We start from the raw sequence: 18,836 nt of genomic DNA, 5'->3' as shown, positions 1-18,836 counted from the left end.
GTGAACCACAGCTAAGCTGACGCAGAAGCAGAAGAAAGGTAAGAATGGAGCAATGTCGGAGCTGGAAGGGAGCTCAGAGGTTTCCAATGCGGCTGGGATGTTCTTCCAACCGCAGCCGTCATCTTGTTTGGACTGAAAGGGATAGACAGCTGTAGAAGCCCACTGGACCATTGCAGCCGACTCCACTGAAGGTGGAGATGCAGCCTCTGAATGCGCGGGCCGCAGACAGGACAGGCTTCCATACCTGGTGCCGCCACCTGCTCTGCTCCCGAGGACGGCCTTTCCTTAGGAATCTGTCCTCCTGCCCCTCTTCTGCAGGCTCCATTAAGTAAGGTACGTTATTTTTAAGATTTCAGTGTTCATCAACCCTGATTTAAAGCTGAAAGCTTTGGAAAAATACGGTCCAATCAAATTGAAGACCATAAATTAATGTAGTTCTTGATACAGAGTTTGATCCACTTGTAGGGGATTTCATGTCTCAACACATGCCCTTTTTTAACCTTTCTTTCCAAGCTCCGTGAAGAAATGCGAGTGTAGTCTGTTCCAGTAATAAGTTAGGAATTTTAGGGGCTGTATATTTCTTTTGTTACCCTAAAATTTCCAAGTTTCTTGAAGTAATCAAGTTTTATGTTCCAGTTTAATGTCAAGGAATAATATATAAAATTCTTTACCTGACAAACATTATTAAAAAAAATGAAACATGACAGACACACTTAAATGTTTTACAAATTAGGGGTAAGATTCTTTTCTCAAGTCCTAAGGTCCTAACAAAGGACACATTTGTTCTATTCAATAAAATATGGCTAACTGCATTTCCAACGAAATTATCTTTCTTGCAGATATTAACTTTTTAGGAGATTATAAGAGTGGAGTATTCAAGGTGAGGTACAGTAAAGCAGTGAAAAAACAGCTGATTAATACAATCTATGTGCTCACAGAACTATAAGCAGTAACATCTTCATTAATTCTTGACAACCACATACATCATAAGCCCACAGGAATTCCAAGAACTAGAATCTCTAAGAATTCTGCTTCTGTCTTCTATAAGTTTACCTATAATTTAAGAGAAAAAGAGTCAACTCTATACCTGTAGAAATGAGGCTATGGTATTAATTGCAAGGATCATTTATAGGGACTTCTGATGGTCCAATGGTTAAGACTCTGCCTTCTAGTGCAAGGGACACAGGTTCGATCCCTGGTTGGGGAACTAAGGTCCTGACCCCAGGGTGTGACCAGAACTTAAAATCGTTTCTAAGACTGAATTCATTTCTACTGCTTTTTCGAAATATAACACTGCAGTATAAGAATGAGGGCAGCACAACTTCCACAGGTAACTTCTACATTTATTTTATACCAAAAAAGTTATGTGCAACAAATAAACATTCTTACATATTTACATTTGTTTTTTACCAGTTAGCAAAACTGTGTCCTAAACCTCTGATAAAGAATATTTCTATCTATATTAAAGGGGAAATCTGCCCAGTGAACTCCATTTTAAATGAATGTTTACTCTGGAGCTTAAAGCACTAGTAATAAATATTTTTTGATGGAACATACTATACAGATCATACACCTAATACTTAGGCCATGCTTAATACAGTTTTATAACAAAACATTTTACCTTTTCTGGGCTAATATGTTAAAAAAAAAAGTTTAACCAAGTCGCCTGGACTCCCACCCCCATCCCTTGATTTATTGAAGGGTAGTTCTCACAAATTAGGACTCGTAAGTGCTGCCTAAAATACATAAAGAGCAGTGTTTCACCAGAACTTGCCCATTGGGGAAAAAATACAGAAAAATACACGAGGACGAAGGCTGAATATTAGGTATTCTTTCCCAAATAGGTTACCAAAAATGAGAGTGGGTTTCTTGCTGGCAGTTGTCCAGTACTGACGTTCAGGGTAAGATCTGTCAGCAGTTACTGGTCTCAAGCTTTGCTGGATACAACTTTGTACTTCTGCTGATAGTCTTAAATGAAGTCTAAGAAAACTAAAGCCAACTCACAGTTTTAATTTCATTGTAGTCTTGGTCCTGTATTCTACATAGGAGCTCCAAAGATCTCTTGTATCAAATGAGAGATCTTTGTCTCTCTGAATGAAAATAATCAATGCTATCAACATCTTTAAAAGTCATGGATTTAAGGAGGGGTGACATACACCCAGGGCACACAGCTAGTTAAATCTGACACTTCACCAGAAGTTGATCCTCAACTGATACCAACTAGCTGCAATGAAAAAAAAAATGAAATGAAACCCTTCAAACCACTGAGCTTTCCTAAAATTTATCATGTAACCACGACTTCTCTTATTTCTTCAAATGATAGGACTGTCAAGTAAATAAGAGGCTTCATCTGTTACAAATCATTTTGAAAACTGAGAAGCAGAAATTCACATTTTCCCCCACCTGTTCTTCAACACTGGTAGCTAATAATGTTGCAATGTTTAAATATTCAGTCTGAAGTAATCTTACTAACCCTCAGACTTTTAACAGGGGGTTTTCCCCTTCTTCTAGGGTAGAATTGACGTAGAGGGAAGCCTAAATTCTTCCCAGGGAAAAATAACAAATCACATACACCAGCATTGGGGTTCTTTGCTTAGAGAGATGGGCATCACCATGTGGTTATTTCAGGCAGCACATGTTCATCCCTCAGTGAGAAGGACATGAATTCTGGGGTTGTAGGAATGTGGCAACAATTTTTCTACAACTGAAACAGTGGTGTCCCCAAGGCTTAGAAAAGCAAAGGAAAAACTTGAAGGGTCCGGCTGAACACCCTGATGTTTTCTCACAAAAGAATTGCAGGTGTTTGCAAGAACGCAACATTGAGACAAGCTTTAACTCTACTCCGCTGACAGAGGAGGGCAAAGAACAATTTTAAATGGGGACACAAGGAACTTGTTTAGCACAACCAGAGTTTATATATATATATACCATGATGTCATCACGGTGAAGCCGTCTCCAGACTAGTGGAGAAAAGAGAAGCAGTGAACTGCTGATCTGCTGGGTAGAGGGGAAGCTCTGCTGCCAGACGAGCTCATCGTGCAGTTCTCCAGAGAACTCATTTCTCCATAAATACCAGACATCTAATCAACACTTTCTAGAGTTCTTTAGAGAAACAAGAACAATACATACATAATAAAACAGACATTGAAATATTCACATTCATGGGAAAAAACATAAGCCTGGATGAAATCAGAACTAAGATATCTTTTACAAAACTAGTTTAAACTGGTTATAAGTACATTACAATGCAATTTGATACCTGCCTTGGGCTAGAAGAGTACACTGCATCAATTATGACAGTTGGTTGGAAACTGCTGGACAGCTGATGACTCTACACGTTATGGTTTACAGAGCAGAGCCTGTCCCCTCCCTACAAAAGAAGGCAGAACACTCAGTAGTTACCAGTTTCTTCTTAACGTAATGATGAACAGAAATAGAAGCAAAAACATGGCGACTCCTTCTCAATCTAAGGAATGAAAAGACCACACAGAACCTTTCTATAGAATGCAAGTTTCCTACTTCATGCTGAGAAAGGAAGGAAGGACACTTCTGCCCAAGTTCAACACACAAAATATTTGGTTTGAGATTTAAGACAGAAGGCACTTTGAACATTCTGATAGAAGATGTTAACCAGAGAAACATACTGTCACTGTTTCATTTGGGTTTATTCAAATCTCTTTCAAAGACTCTGCATTGGGGTAGTTATTAGAAAGAGTACTATGTTCCACCTTGAGATACTTCTCCCTTTAGTACTCCTCCCAGTTAAGCCAATTGAGCAGCATGTCAGCCCTAAAGTTTACAAATCTAATATCTGACTCTAAAACTAGATGTCCGGTTAGTTAGTGAAGAAAGAAACAGGAGAAACATATGGAGCTACCCAAGAGTAATCCTACTCTGGAGTGACTGGGGCTTATACTGATGATTTTCCAAGCCAATACTGTTTGGTTGACTGGCACTAATGTGAAGGAAAATTATCTGCATGAAAATTCACCTGTTGTAAGAGACTATGAAATGCCATAGTACTATTTCCAGCTTTTTGCCAGAGAAATCTACCCATTTGCCCACCTTTAGTGTCCTGAAGGCCTTGAAAGTCTGGTCACATGACTCACACTGTAAGTTTCTAATTGATCCAGTTCTATGACTAGGTACAAGCTTGACTTGAATGTCCAAATTTAGTTTCTTCCTTTCAAAGGAAGGAGATGAAAGGGAACCAGTCACCCTATTATTTTTGCTGTCAGTGCTGGACCCACAGCTGCCAGTCCTTTCCACAAGATGCTCTGTGTGGACTTAGTATTTTCACTACGTCTTCAGTCAGCATTGAGCTGATTGTTCCTCATTGCTACACTCCAACTAAGCTGTACAGCAAGTTTCTACAGGGCTGGATCCAATATCTCTACCTTTATTTACAAATATCACATAAATGGATTCTAGTTGAATCTACATGTTTAAATCCATCGGCTAAAAAACATATTACATATTGTAAACATGGCAATATTGAATACAGTATCTATTCTAAAATATTTTCATGTCATGATCACATTTGTTATACCTGAAATTGAATTTATACACATTAGAGAATTACTAGCAATGGTTGCTCACTTTACAACTGAGGGGAAGGGGCTAGGGCTACATTTTACCATTTCAGAAACATCTCCAAAGTAAAGTTAAAGCTTGTCTTTGATTGGCTTGGTATATCCTTTGTATCCATATTTAAAATGAAGATTGACACAGAAAATAGCTAGAGCCCCTTCTAATTTATAGGATTTTAAAAAATCAGTTTAAGATTCTTAGGGAAAGTGTCTGTTGTGAAGAATAATAATAATAATAATTAAAAAAAAAAAAAAACCCAAACTGCTGCAAAATAAACTTAATGGAAAAAGGGACTTCAGACTGTCAGTTAAAGAGTTCATCAGGCGGTCAGTCCTGCTTGGGCTGCAGTTGCCGTTTCCAGGCTTCGTTCAAGTAAACTAGTCGTTTGTAGTTGATGATAAGAAGAATGAAGTTCAGCACATATGTGATGACGCAGATGATGCAAAACTCCTTCAGCACAAAGTACAGGATGTAGGCCAGGTACAAAGACCCCACTACGGACATGATGGAGGATGTCATGAGGATTAAAGCTGCAACCGCACTCGCTGTCAGGCCTGCAAGAGGAACGGACACTGGCTCAGTCAGACCTTGACACTGGAGAACAAGCTTCCCAGTTCAAAGGGAACATTTTGTGATTTGCTTCAGGGTTGGAACACTGATCTTAAGACAAAACACTGAAATTTGAGGACAAGACCTACAGGTCTATTTTCTTAAGTTTTCTAGCTGCAGTGTTGTTGTTTTTTTGTATTGGAGTATGGCTGATTAACAATGTTGTGATGTTGTGATAGTTTCAGGTGAACAGCGAAGGGACTCAGCCATACATATACACGTATCCATTCTCTCCCAAGGGCTTCCCTGGTGGCTCAGTGGTAAAGAATCCACCTGTCAATGCAGGAGACATGGGTTTGATCCCTGGATTAGGAAGATCCCCTGGAGCGGAAATGGCAACCTACTCCAGTATTCTTGCTTGGGAAATCCCGCAGACAGAGGAGCCTGGCGACCTACAGTCCATGGGGTTGCAAAAGAGTCAGATATGACTTAGTCACTAAACAACAACAATATTCTTCCCCAAACTCCCATCCTGTCCAGGCTGCCACATAACACTGAGCAGAGTTCCCTGTGCTATATAGTAGGTCTTTGTTGGTCATCCACTTAAAATATAGCAATGTGTACATGTCCATCCCATAGCTGCACTGTTTTTGACTGGTAAATATTCTGGATGAAATATTATATATTTCATAAACTAGCCTTAGCTAAGGCATGTAAAGAAAATATGCACTTTTGCAATCACATTATGCAATGAAGCAGATTTGTAAAACTGACAGCCCTACCTCCTGTAATGAATAAAGTAATGAGAGGAGGAGAAAAAAGTAATGTGAGGACCACAACCTTCTCTTCCAAGCAGGACACATTTGGTGAGACCATCCAGACAGACCCTTTTCACTATAGGCAGGCTCCCCACCTGTGGAAAGTAAAATTTGCTTTCCTGTGTTCAGATCAAATTTATCAAAAATCCCATAATGGGAGATGATTACATCAACATGCTGTTGAAGGGAAAAAAAAATCATGATAAACATTTCAGAAAGGGCTCACCCTGGGGCATAAGGAAAACCACATTTGGCCAGTTGGCCACATGTGGGTCAAACCAGATGGAGACAACCTGAGTTCTCAACACAAAGACTAGCCTGAACTCTTGATGCTATCATCTGACATCTTCACGTTTGGTTTTGTAATTTCCTGTAGCCAACAGTATTGAGAACATGTGCACTTATTTTTAAGGACAAGAGAGCAGAGCATATTAAACTACCTACCCTCCTACCCAACAACTAATGGATAAGGATCACAGAAACAGATACAAATAAATAAGTGGTAGTGGTTTGAAGAGGTTAATTAAGGAGCTGAGATCACACTGCCAGTACAATGAGAAGTTGCATCTGGGCTGTAGCCTAGCCATGGGAACCGACTTGCCTAGAGACCACTTAAGAGAGTACATGTTTTTTGAAGAAATCATTTTTTTTTTTAAAGCAGAGGAGTATTTATTAATTTATGTATTTGACCATACTGTGCGGCATGTGGGATCTTAGTTCCCTGACCAGGGACTGAACCTGCGTCCCCTGCACTGGGAATACAGAGTGTTGACTACTGGACCGCCAGAGACATCCCTGACGCTTTAACAAGGCTCTTTCCACACTAAGATACTGTTGGATTACTTATGCCACCTGCTTTTGTAAATAAGGATTTATCGTAACCCAGCCACACTCATTCATGTATGTAATGACCGTGACTGCTTTGGCACTAGAGTGGCAGAGCTGAGTAGCTGTGATAGTCAGCAAAGCCTAAATGATTTCCTATCTGGCCCTTTACTAAAAAACAAAGTTGGCTGACCTCATTTATGCGAATATCTCAAACTTCAAAAATGAATGCTGGCACCTTAATTTTTATCTAAGAAAGTTAATTTCAAAATGATATAGGCAAGTTATTTGCACTCTCTGTGCAACTCTTTTCCTTAACTGTAAAAGTGGGACAATAATCATGACTGCCTCTTAAGACTGTTGTGCAGATTTAAAGACCTAACAGGACGGGATTTCCCCGGCGGTCCGGTGGTTAGGACTCAGGACTTTCACTGTGGTGGCCTAGGTTCAATTCCTGGTTGGGGAACTAAGCTGCACAGCGCTGCCAAAAAAAAAAAAAGGCTCTATCTTGAACAACTTAGAAGGGAGTGAACCTGATGTGCTCTGGAAAACCACGTTTGGGGAGTTCAAATGTGCCTCTAGTGGTAAAGACACAAACACTAAAAATGCATGTGAATGCCTAAAATGTGACTAGAAAAAATATATATGATACACATGATTTTAAATGAAATTAACAAATTAAATATTACAAAATTTGGGAGCTGTTCAAGCCCATCTCCCAAAATTAACATAGTCAGAAGCTTTTCTTAGGTTATTTTATTGTGAACTTATACTTTATATTCTTCTTTAGAAATCCAAACAAAACAATTAAATGAAATAAAAGGTGAAAGTCTCAACCCTGCACATATATAAACATATACTTATCCTCTATTTATTATACCACAATTTGCCTTTTTTTTTAATTGCTAAACTAGGTTTTGATCTTCCAGGGTTTGTAGACCTACTTTTCCCTTTAATGGCTACATAGTATTTTTTAGCATGCTTGTAACCTATTCAATCCTTACAAGCTACTTCTAATTTTTTGCTATTTTAAACTGAACTGCTATGAATATCCTTGTGTGTGTTTTTTTATTTCTGCAGGATATACAGATACGGAAGGGGGCAAACTTGATAAGGCTATTGAGAAAAATTTAGGTGCACAGCTTGCCTTGGAATAAATCTATTGTTGCTAGAAAGAAGACCTGCCAGATAACAGGATAAAATATTAACAATTGAAATGCAAGGACAAAGATGGATGAATTTAACTCTGAAACTATAAAACCTTCTATATAATCAAAATTCACAAAATCAATATTTCTAAAACAAGAATAAAGAATGAGTAAAATGTTTGTAACAAATATGAAATGTACTGTTATCAGGATCCCAATAACTCAACTGGCAATAAAAGGAAATTAAAATACTATAAAATTAAAAATAAAATTAATATGGCTATTAATATGTAACTACTGAATTAGAAATTTTATAGAAAAAAAAATGAGGATGGTTGAAGCTTTGGGAAAACCTGACAACTGAGGGAAAATCAGTTTGTTTCTACCTATTAAAATCCATACCCCACAAAAATCTATGTTTGTTGACTCATTCATCCTACATTTAGATATTTGTTTTGCAGAAATAATTCAAAGAGAAAAGGAAGTATGAGAAGAGGACTTTAAACAAAGTTAATCACTGTAGTATTATTTAGAACATTATAAATCTGAAGCCTGATATCCACAACAGCAAAGCACTTAAGAGGATAGACAGTGTAAGAGAGCTCACATAAAATTAAGTAAAAAAAGTAAGGAACAATGGCAACAGTGGCTATACAAAGGTGATGGAATTATGACTGAATATCATTTAGCATTAATGTTTTCTCAATGCATAATATTTTAAAATAGCTACAGAGTATACAAAATAACAAGGAAACAAGGTTTCCAAGGCAAACTGTTTGGAGTAATAATTTCCCTGAATGGGACTCGTTTTTCTGAGCATCCTGGGATGCTCCTATCCCTGATTAAATACCAACAGATACCAAGTTCAGGCTGAGTGTCATCAAAATCTTAGTGAACCAAGTTTTCACAACACAAAAATGTGTTACAAACTAGTGGTTCTACCACCAACATCTGCTTTTTACTTACTGTAAAGACACATCAGGACAAAGAGACAAAGTACTAAATGAAATATAACAAAACAAACTTATTTATGTATTGCTGTATAAATACTTACCAAGTAATAACTGTAGTATATAAAATATAAGTCCAAAGATACTGTTTGGCTGGTTTAATACACCATCTTTTCCAAAAATGGAACCCAAAAGACCAAATCCTCGACCCCATCTGTAAAATAAAGAAAACCAGTAACCCTATATTTGAGTTTTCTTCTTTTTAAAAAAGGAGAACTATCTGAGCATTTCCTGCCCACATACTCATCTGAATCTCTAAATTGCCAGTTTCTATATAGTCTCTTTTCCAAAAGGTTGAACAAAGTGTTGTTTTTCTGATAGCATTAGTATTTGCAGAGGAAGGGCTCTTTGAATTTTAAGCCAGGGTCTCTTTGAAGCAGCACCACTGACATTCTGGGCTAAATAATTCTTTGTGGTGGAGAGCTGTTCAGTGGGGGGCATTACACGGTATTTGGAGGTCCCTGGCCTCTACACCCACCTCTCCACCAGCTGCGCCTACCAAAAATGTCTTCAGCCATTGCCAAATGTCCCTGGGGGCAAAATCACCCCCAGTTGAAAGTCACTGATGTAAGCTGTCCTATTTCTTCACTCAAAGTACGTAGAATGAAGTTTTTCCTGACCCAGGACATGCATGAGGAGACATATCCTGGGAACATTATCTTTAAATGTAGACTACCAAAACTAAAGTTTTTCCTAGAATCTTACCTCACAAGTAAAAAGTTGACGCATTATTTGCCCCATCAGTTTTTATTTTAGTTTAACTGAAAATTTTGCATTTGACTTTCCATTTTCAGAATTTTATTTTCTTATTAAAAATTTATTAAATTCTGATTTAATAAAATTTGATACAAATAGTAGACTAACACTTACTTTGGATAAAAACCTTTAACGACAACTTTAACCCTTGTCAACTCCAAATGGGCACTTGCCATCTACCTCTACAAGGATTAAATCATGTGCTGCTGCAGCTGTTGATTTTCAGTACCCCACAGGACAGGTTTTCAGATAGTCAGATATGTTCAGGAGCTGATTTCATGAGCCCAATTTTTCTACCTCCTCATATCTAGAAGAGCACTAAAATCTTTCGTAGTGACAACTGCTGCTCCTGACTAGAAGATACCTGCAAGAAAATACGTGCTTGACTGCATGTACTGCCCCCAACCAAGGTCATGTTCCCCTGCTGATCTGAAATGCTGTCTGCCGGGCTACAGTCCTCACTTTGCCCCAAGTAAAACTTAACTTGCAACTCTCACGTTGTGAATTTTTTAAAGTCAGCACTCTGAATGGAAGTGCTTTATAAAATACCAAAAAGAAAGTGTTTTCAGGCTGTAGCAAAGTGCTCAATAAAACCTAAACTTCAGTTCTGAAGACAAACTACCTGAAGATAAGGATAAATGAATGATTCTTTATTAGTTGCATGACTTCAGTAGTCCAAGAAATAGTGAATCTCTTCATAATGATGAGGGTGGGAGATAGTATGACCCCAATTTTACAAATAAGTGAACACCATGAAGATTGTTGTTGTACAGTTATTTCATTTAGGGAGAAGTAATGGACAGGTAAATGACCAGGTTATCTTCAGAAATGAGCTATTAACAGGAAAACTGAGAAGGGGGGTTATTTTAGATCAGAACTTTGGAAAAATTTACACTGCATACCAGAGGATTTTGTTAAAATGCAGATTTTATTTCAGCAGGTCTGTGATGCATTTCCAAACAAAACAAAGTGTTCCCATGTGATGCTCATGCTTCTGGTCTGAGGACCACTCTCAGCACCACTGCTTTACATGGAGAAGGGGTGGAAGGAGCTACTATATAACTAGATGGTCAGGGGAGGCCTTTTTCAGGAATTAATTCCTGAATGAGGAGAAGCAGCCATTCTCAGGAGCAATGGCAAGTATGAAGGCCTGGAGGCAGGCAAGAGCTCAGAGTGTGTGAAAGGCCATCCAGCTGACTCTGAGGAGGGAGAGTGAGAAGAAGATAAGGCACCATCCCATCACTTATGTAGCTTACAGCCTTGTCTGTGGGCCATGATGAAGACTTTCAATTCTAGTCTAACTGCCATGGGAAGCCACTCGGCGGCTTTTGAACAGGAGAGTAATAGAAACTTTATAATGATCACTCTTGACTATGGTGTCAAGAACAAACTGCAGGAGGGCAGGGACAAACTATGCAATCAAACTCTGGAGCCCTCTGCATCTGAAGTAGGAATTCAAATGTAAATCATCAACCTTGGCACTGGAAATAACTGCGCATACTGCCAAAATTATCATAAGTAAACAATTTTTATTCTAAGCATTGGTCTGTGCTTAGAATTAATACTAACTGTCCACATATGATCCTGTGGATATGTTCCTCGAAAACAATGCAGTAATTCACAGAATGAATATACTATTTCATCCAAGGAATATATGCATAAGGTTTAAAAATCAAATAACACTGGAATTCTTATAAAACAAAATCGAGGTATTTCCTACTCCAGCCCTCTCTACACTCAGCTCTGATCCCCACAGGCAACCACTTTGATACCTTTTAATTATTTTCCCCTTTTATTTCCACATTTCTAAAGTATATCTTTACATTGCTATTTCTTGATTTATCAATTCTAAATGCTATCTTTTGACATTCTAATATGGCAGAGCAGAAAGCTGCTTAAACAAAAACATTTAAACACAGAAAGCTTCAAATGTACATACACAAAGTGAACAGAGCTGGGTAGTAACCTCACGTCCCTATCGTGTAGCTTTGAAAACTGTGCCTTTCTTGTTTTATTGCCACCTTTACCCACTAACCACTTGATTATTTTTAATTTTTTAAGGTAAAATATATATAAACGCACAAATCTTAACTGTACAATTTTGACCAATACGAATACCTGAGTAACCCTGGGATAAAAATTGTAATCGTGGTATAGCAATTCTGCAGTGTGAAGTAATTCTAGTAGTGTGAAGCAAGAAAGGTTTTTTTTACCTTTCATTAAAAAAAACAAAAACCACCTCAACACTCTATAGAGTGCTTCCATCTCCCAAATTAAATTGTTAGCCCCTTTCCAGAAACCTGTTCTCCTCTCTGCCCACGAGCAAGAAAAAGTGACTGCCTAGGCTTGTAGGAATCCAGCCTCGGAACCTTAGTTAGATCTCTGGTCTCCTGGATTGCAGTGCTGTGCTCTTTCCTTTATCCTACATAACATTATAAAATGCAATTACTGGGACTTCCCTGGTGATCCAGTGACTAAGTCTCCATGCTCCCAATACAGGGGGCCCAGGTTCCATACCTGATCAGGGAACTAGATCTCACATGCTATAACTAATGATCCCTGGAGAAAGAAATGACAACTCACTCCAGATTCTTTCCTGGAGAATCCCTCGGGCAGAGGAGCCTGGTGGGCTACAGTCCACGGGGTTGCAAAGAGTTGGACATGACTGAGCACACATACAAATACAATTAATAATGCTGAGTATAGCTTAATACTGGAAAAGGAAATGGCAACCCACTCCAGTGTTCTTGCCTGGAGAATCCCAGGGACGGCGGGGCCTGGTGGGCTGCCGTCTATGGGGTCGCACAGAGTCGGACACGACTGAAGTGACTTAGCATAGCTTAATACATTTTGATAAAGCTGATGTAATAACTGTTAGCAAGTCAAGTAACTAGCAAAGTAGACTGGCAATATGTGAGATTATTTTCCTTGGAAAGGTAAGAACAGATTTTTATTAAAGACACTATGCTGCACAATTGCAAAGGATGGTGTGAGTCATTAAAAACCCTTAGTGAATCTTCTTCTCAAGTCGGAACATTTGAAAACACTATAGTTTTCTCCCACTTCTAAAAGTTATACAAAAGTGTATGTGCTACTTTACACTTGGCTTTGTCTTAGTTTCTAACCATCTTCTTCTTGTCCCATCTGTATTCAAAATTCTATTATACCACTTATCTGCAGAGTTGCCCCAAGTACCTTACGGAACAAGGTGGGATGCGATATTAACCGACTGAGCAAAAAAAAAATGTTTTCTGAAAGTACTAGTTATACAGCTGTTCATTTTGCTTCAGTATGATAACATAAAAGAAGAGATTATGCAATTGATAACTCCTCTTTAATCTTTGATTCTAAAAAAAAGGTTCATCTTTGACCCAAATAGTAAGTTCCTTGAACATTTTGTATTTGGGTTCAAAACAACCAATACCATTCCCTAAGCTATGATAAGAAATTGCTGAAAGGTTTTTAAACACTCCTAGTTTTGCCAGAAACAACAACTCTTAAAACCAATTGCTCTCCAACCTGGGTATCCTCAGTCACTGAGGAGAAATCTAAGACATTATTTGCCTCCTTCATTATCATTCTCTCACAAGTGTATAGGGGAGTTTTCCAAAGGCTACATGCAGATCTCAGGACCTTATGTGAGAATCAACAGTCTTACCTTACAGCAGACATTAAAGAGACTTGCGATAAGAGAAACTATGCAAGTCTTTCCACTATCGTGTGTGTGCGTGTGTGGGGTAGGGGGGAGTTATTATTCATAATATTTTGTTAACATATAATGGGTTTATTATATTTCAATGAATGGATGCATATTTAAATAATTTCTCAGTTTGTAATTTCTAATACAGTAAATACCAAAATACCAAATACAGATATAACCCACATAAGGCCTTTTAGGGGTATTCAATAATTATTAAAAGTATAAAGGGGTTCTCCTATCAAAAAGTTTGAAAATCACTGCTTTTGACCAGTTCACCCCCCAAAAAAACCCCAAATCACAAGTCAGACAAAATTTTATAAACTGGGATGAGATAAAGTAGAATTAGAACAAACAATCCTAAAGTCTTTGTGGAATCAGAAAAGACTCTGAATAGCCAAAGCAATCTTTTTTTTTTTTCTTTAGCCATGGACTTTATTGTTTGAATATTTGCAATTATTATTCTATACACAAATGTTAATTTCTTAGAAAACTCTGTATTCCATATTGCTAGGTCACTTCACTCTTCATTTTATGTCACATTTCCATCAAGAACTATTTCCCCAAATCACATTTGCCTGATTGTGTGTTGTTGTTGTTCAGTTGCCAAGTTGTGTACGACTCTGCGATGCCAGACACTAGTCCACCAGGCTCATCTGTCCATGAGATTTTCCAGGCAAGAATACTGGAGTGGGTTGCCATTTCCTTCTCCACAAAGCAATCTTGAGAAAGAAGAACAAAGCTGGAGGCATCACAGTCTTTGATTTTAAACTATACAAAAAGCTACAGCAATCAAATCAGTATGGCTGCTGCTGCTCCTAGGTCACTTCAGTCGTGTCCAACTCTGTGCGACCCCATAGACGGCAGCCCACCAGGTTCGCCCGTCCCTGGGATTCTCCAGGCAAGAACACTGGAGTGGGTTGCCATTTCCTTCTCCAATGCAGGAAAGTGAAAAATGAAAGTGAAGTCCAACTCGCTCAGTCATGTCCAACTCTTCACAACCCCATGGACTGCAGCCTACCAGGCTCCTCCATCCATGGGATTTTCCAGGCAAGAGTACTGGAGTGGGGTGCCATCACCTTCTCCAATAAGTATGGCAGTTGCATAAAAAGAGACACACAGACCAATGGAACAGAACAGAGGGCCCAGAAATAAACCCACATATGTATGGCCAATTAATTTATGATAAAAGAGCCAAGAATATACAATGGGGAAAGAATAGTCTCTTCAGTAAATGATGTTGGGAAAACTGGACAACCGCATCAAAAGAATGAAACTAGACCACTATATACACCACACATAAAAATTAACTCAAAATGCATTAAAGACTTGAATTTAAGAACTGAAGCCATAAACTCTAGAAGAAAACATATGTAGTAAGTTCCCTGACATTAATCCTGGCAATTTTTTGGATTTAACACCAAAAGCAAAGGCAATGAAAGCAAAAATAAACAAGTGGGACTACATCAAACTAAGCAGCTGCTTCAGGGCAAAAAGAACCATCAAAAAAAAATAATAATAAAAGGCAACCTACTGAGTGGGAGAAGATATTTCCAAATTATATATCTGATGAGGACTTAATACCCAAAATACATAAAGAACTCATACAGTGCAATAGCAAAAAATCAAACAATCTGATTTTTAAAATGGGCTGAGGAAGTAAATAGACATTTTTCTAAAGAAGACACAGTTGGTCAATAGGTATTTGAAGGTGTTCAACATCACTAGTCATAGGGAAATGCAAATCAAAACCACAGTGAGATATCACCTCACACCTGTTAGAATGGCTACTATCAAAGACAAGAAATGAGTGTTGGTAAAGATGTGGAGAAGAGAACACTTGCTGGTGGGAATGCTTTTTGGTGTAGCCACTATGGAAAACAGTATGGAGCTTTCTTAAGCAACTAAAAATAGAACCACCACATGATCCGGCAGTTCTATGACTGGGTATTTATCTGAAGAAAACAAAAACACTAACTGAAAAGACAGTACCCTTATCCTCACTGTAGCGTTATTTACAACAGCCAAGACATGGAGACAAACTAAAACGTCCATCAGCGGGTGAATGGGTAAAGAAAACGTGGCATATAACAGGTTATTCAACCATAAAAAAGAAGGGAAGTTTGCTGTGTGTAACACCTTATGCTAAATGAAACAAGTCAGAAAAAGATAGAGACTGTATGATCTCACTTACATGTGAGATCTAAAACAACAAATAACAAATGAACAAAAAAACTGAGTTCATGGATATAGAGAATAGATTGGTGGTTGCCTCAGGGAGCAAGTGAGCAAAATTGGTGAAAGGAGTCAAAAGGTACAAATTTCCAGTTATAAAATGAATAAACCCTGAGGGTGTAATGTACAGTATGCTGGCTATCGTTAAGAATACTGTATTGTATATTTGAAAGTAGCTAGGTAAGTGGCTCTTCAAAGTTCTCATCACAAGAAAAAAAATGTTGTATACCTGTGTATGGTGATGGTTGTTAACTGGACTTCTTATGGTGATCGTTTTGCAATATATGCAAATATCAAGTCAATGCATTGTACACCTAAAATGATATGTCAATTATACCTCAATAAAATAAATATTATACCTTTCAATAAATATTTTCAATTTATTTTTAAATAAATTATATTTTTAAAAGATTCTATGGCTGTAACTTTTTTTTTTAAAGAAGAAACTAACACACGTTGACGAGGATGTGGAGATTTGGGAACCCCTGTGTACTGCTGGTGGATAAAAAGGTGCAGTCACAGAGGAAAACAATTTGTTTGTTCCTCAAAAAGTGAAACATGGAATTACCATATGATTCAGCAATTCCACTCCTAGGTATATACCCCAAATATTTGAAAACAGGTATTCAAGCAAGTACAAGTACTTGTTCACAACAGCACCATTCACAATAGCCAAAAGGTAAAAACAACTCAATACTCAAAACATGGTATATCCATACAAAGGAATGAAGTGCTGATACATGCTACAACACGGAAGAATCTTGAATAATTGTGCTAAGTGAAAAATGCCAGACACAAAAGACCACATCCGTATGAGAGTTTCAGGACAGACAGATCCATAGAGACAGAAAGTAGGCTAGTGGTTGCCAGAGGCTAGGGGAGGGGGGCAGTGAGGAGTGACTGCTTAATGGGTACAATACCTCCTTTGTGGTAATGAAAATGTTCTGCCACTAGATGAGGTGATGGATGCGCAGCACTGCAAGTGCACTACATGTCACTCAGTGTACTCTTTAAAATGCTTACCTTTGCACCAATCTTCCCCGAGGTCTTCCAAAATATGTGACGAGGCCAGACTCATCTTATGAGGCCAGCCCTGATACCAAAGCAAAAAGAAAGACACTACCAGATGCAAAAACTGTCAATATAATACTAGCAAACCAGGACTTCCCTGTTTGGTGGTCCAGTGGGTAAGACTCTGAGCTCCTAATGCAGAGGGCCTGGGTTTGATCCCTGGTCAGGGAAGTAGATCCCACATGCGGCAACTAAAAAGATCTCGCATGCTGCAACTAAGACCCAGTGCAACCAAAAAAAAAAAAAACCTAGCAAACCAAAGTCAGCAGCATATTAAAAGGACCATTCACCATGAATCAAGTGGAATTTACATTCAGGATGCAGGGATGATTCAATTTATGCAAATCAGTCAATGTGATACATCACATTAATAGCATGAAAGAAAAAAATCATAATCTCAATACATAAAAAGCATATGATAAATTTTACTGAAACAATCTCTTTCATCATGGAAAATCTACCAAAGCTCTAAGATCATGACTAAAACATTCAGGAATACAAAATTAGTAAAGAGAGGAAATGACTGAATACAAGAATATAAGAGCTCCCCTAGTATTTTCCTTACTCTGAGGAAGACTTTACTGAGATGCTTGCTTACATACCTCACTTAAAAATACACTTTTCGCTTATAAATATATCCAAGACAACTGGACTCTTGCTTTTTTTCCCTCTTAAATTCCAGCTTGGTTAATGAAGTATATTTTGCCTACAATTTTCTAATTTTAGATCTTATAAGCATGATGTAAGCCTATTGGTATTAGTCTATTTTAGCATTTTAAACTGTATTTTTTGATGTTATACAACTCTGGGAAGTACACTTTACTGAAAAAAACCAACCAACCAATCTGTGTAAGCTGCAATCCACAGAAAAATCCAAGTGACTTCCAAAGTTGGCTGGGGGCATTATGACATTATGAAGTGATATGGCAAAAAGTTGGGCATCTTCAAGAAAAATAAGATTGTCTTACAGCAGCTTTAAAATAATCCTACAAATGTAATTTACACAAAGGAAAAGTCTACCCACTGCGGACCTGCTTCCTGCCAGGCATCCAGAGACAGCAGGGCCAAGAGCGAGAGTTTCAGAATCAGACAAACTTGGTTTTACTATCAACAGGTTTGATGACTTTCGGTGAGTCATTTAACCTTGAACTCTGAATTCCCTCATTTGTAGAATGGAGATGATTATGGCAGCCAATTCACAGGACTGTTGTGAGAAATAACTGTGTTGAGAATAATTATGTAGTGGTTTACCATTTAAAATAAAATTTATTGAAGCATGGTTGATTTACAATGTTGTATTTAATTTCTGCTTACAGCAATGTGACTGAGTTATACATAAGACATTCTGCTACCTGGCATTCTCTCTTCAAGGCAGTTGTTTTGAAATAGAATTTATATAAAGCTTTTTTCCATCCATAAATATATGCTTACTTTATTGACACTTTTAAATTTTGATCCTAAATATTGTAAAATATTCTATATTTTATAGGTGTATTTGTATTACAATTAACTTAACTGAACATATCCTTTTTTGGTAAAAGTTGGTGGGTTGTTTCTACCTCTCATAGTTATAAAAACCATTAAATGAACATATTGTGCAAAACATCTGTCTGCATATTGCATTATTTCTATAAGATAAACTACAAAGAAAGAAATGACTTGATCTGGTGGCAGAAGCATCCTAAAAATTATTGTGTTATTGAGCAAAAAGTTGTGCATAAAAGTTACACCAATTTATACTTCAGTCCCTGAAATTTATACATCAGTCTCTGAAATATCTTCTTTGAAACAACTAGAACTGAATTAAGGATATACCTGCCTTTACATTTAAACAGAAAAATATACTCCCAAGTTTAAACTTCTGATTACCTTTATTTACTTGCTTTACTGATATTTTGGAAATTATTTGCTTTTTTCTTAGGTATTTAAATTTCTGTTACCAATAAATGTGTGATCATCTTGCTTTTTAATAATATCAATATTCTTTAAAAACAATTTAAAAATTCTCTCTATATGCAAACACATACACAGATATTTGAATCACTCCTGTTCTTCACATTCCACATGGAGATGCCTCCATTTGGGTAACATTCCTGCCTTTTGTCCCAGTCCTTCTCTGAATAGTCCTTCCTCTGAG

General features: G+C 37.7%; 1 protein-coding gene across 2 annotated transcripts in view; it reads right to left on the bottom strand.

Moving 5' to 3' along the window:
* Positions 1-1,322: 1,322 nt before the first annotated feature.
* VKORC1L1 (vitamin K epoxide reductase complex subunit 1 like 1) overlaps positions 1,323-18,836 on the bottom strand; it is a 59,809-nt gene continuing 42,295 nt past the window's right edge. The window contains exons 2-3 of one of the 2 annotated variants that reach the window (XM_061401805.1): positions 8,985-9,094; positions 1,323-5,144 (exon numbers count right to left, since the gene is read on the bottom strand). In XM_061401805.1, the coding sequence (XP_061257789.1) occupies positions 4,918-5,144; positions 8,985-9,094 (337 nt within the window). In that variant the 3' untranslated portion in view covers positions 1,323-4,917. The remainder of the gene's footprint in view (positions 5,145-8,984; positions 9,095-18,836) is intronic. The other variant, XM_061401806.1, reaches the window with a different exon arrangement.

This window comes from Bos javanicus, chromosome 25 (genome assembly GCF_032452875.1).
Source record: "Bos javanicus breed banteng chromosome 25, ARS-OSU_banteng_1.0, whole genome shotgun sequence".
In the NCBI taxonomy this organism is placed as follows: Eukaryota; Metazoa; Chordata; class Mammalia; order Artiodactyla; family Bovidae; genus Bos; species Bos javanicus.
The sequence above is the reverse complement of the archived record's forward strand: the minus strand, read 5'-3'. Positions and strand labels throughout refer to the sequence as shown.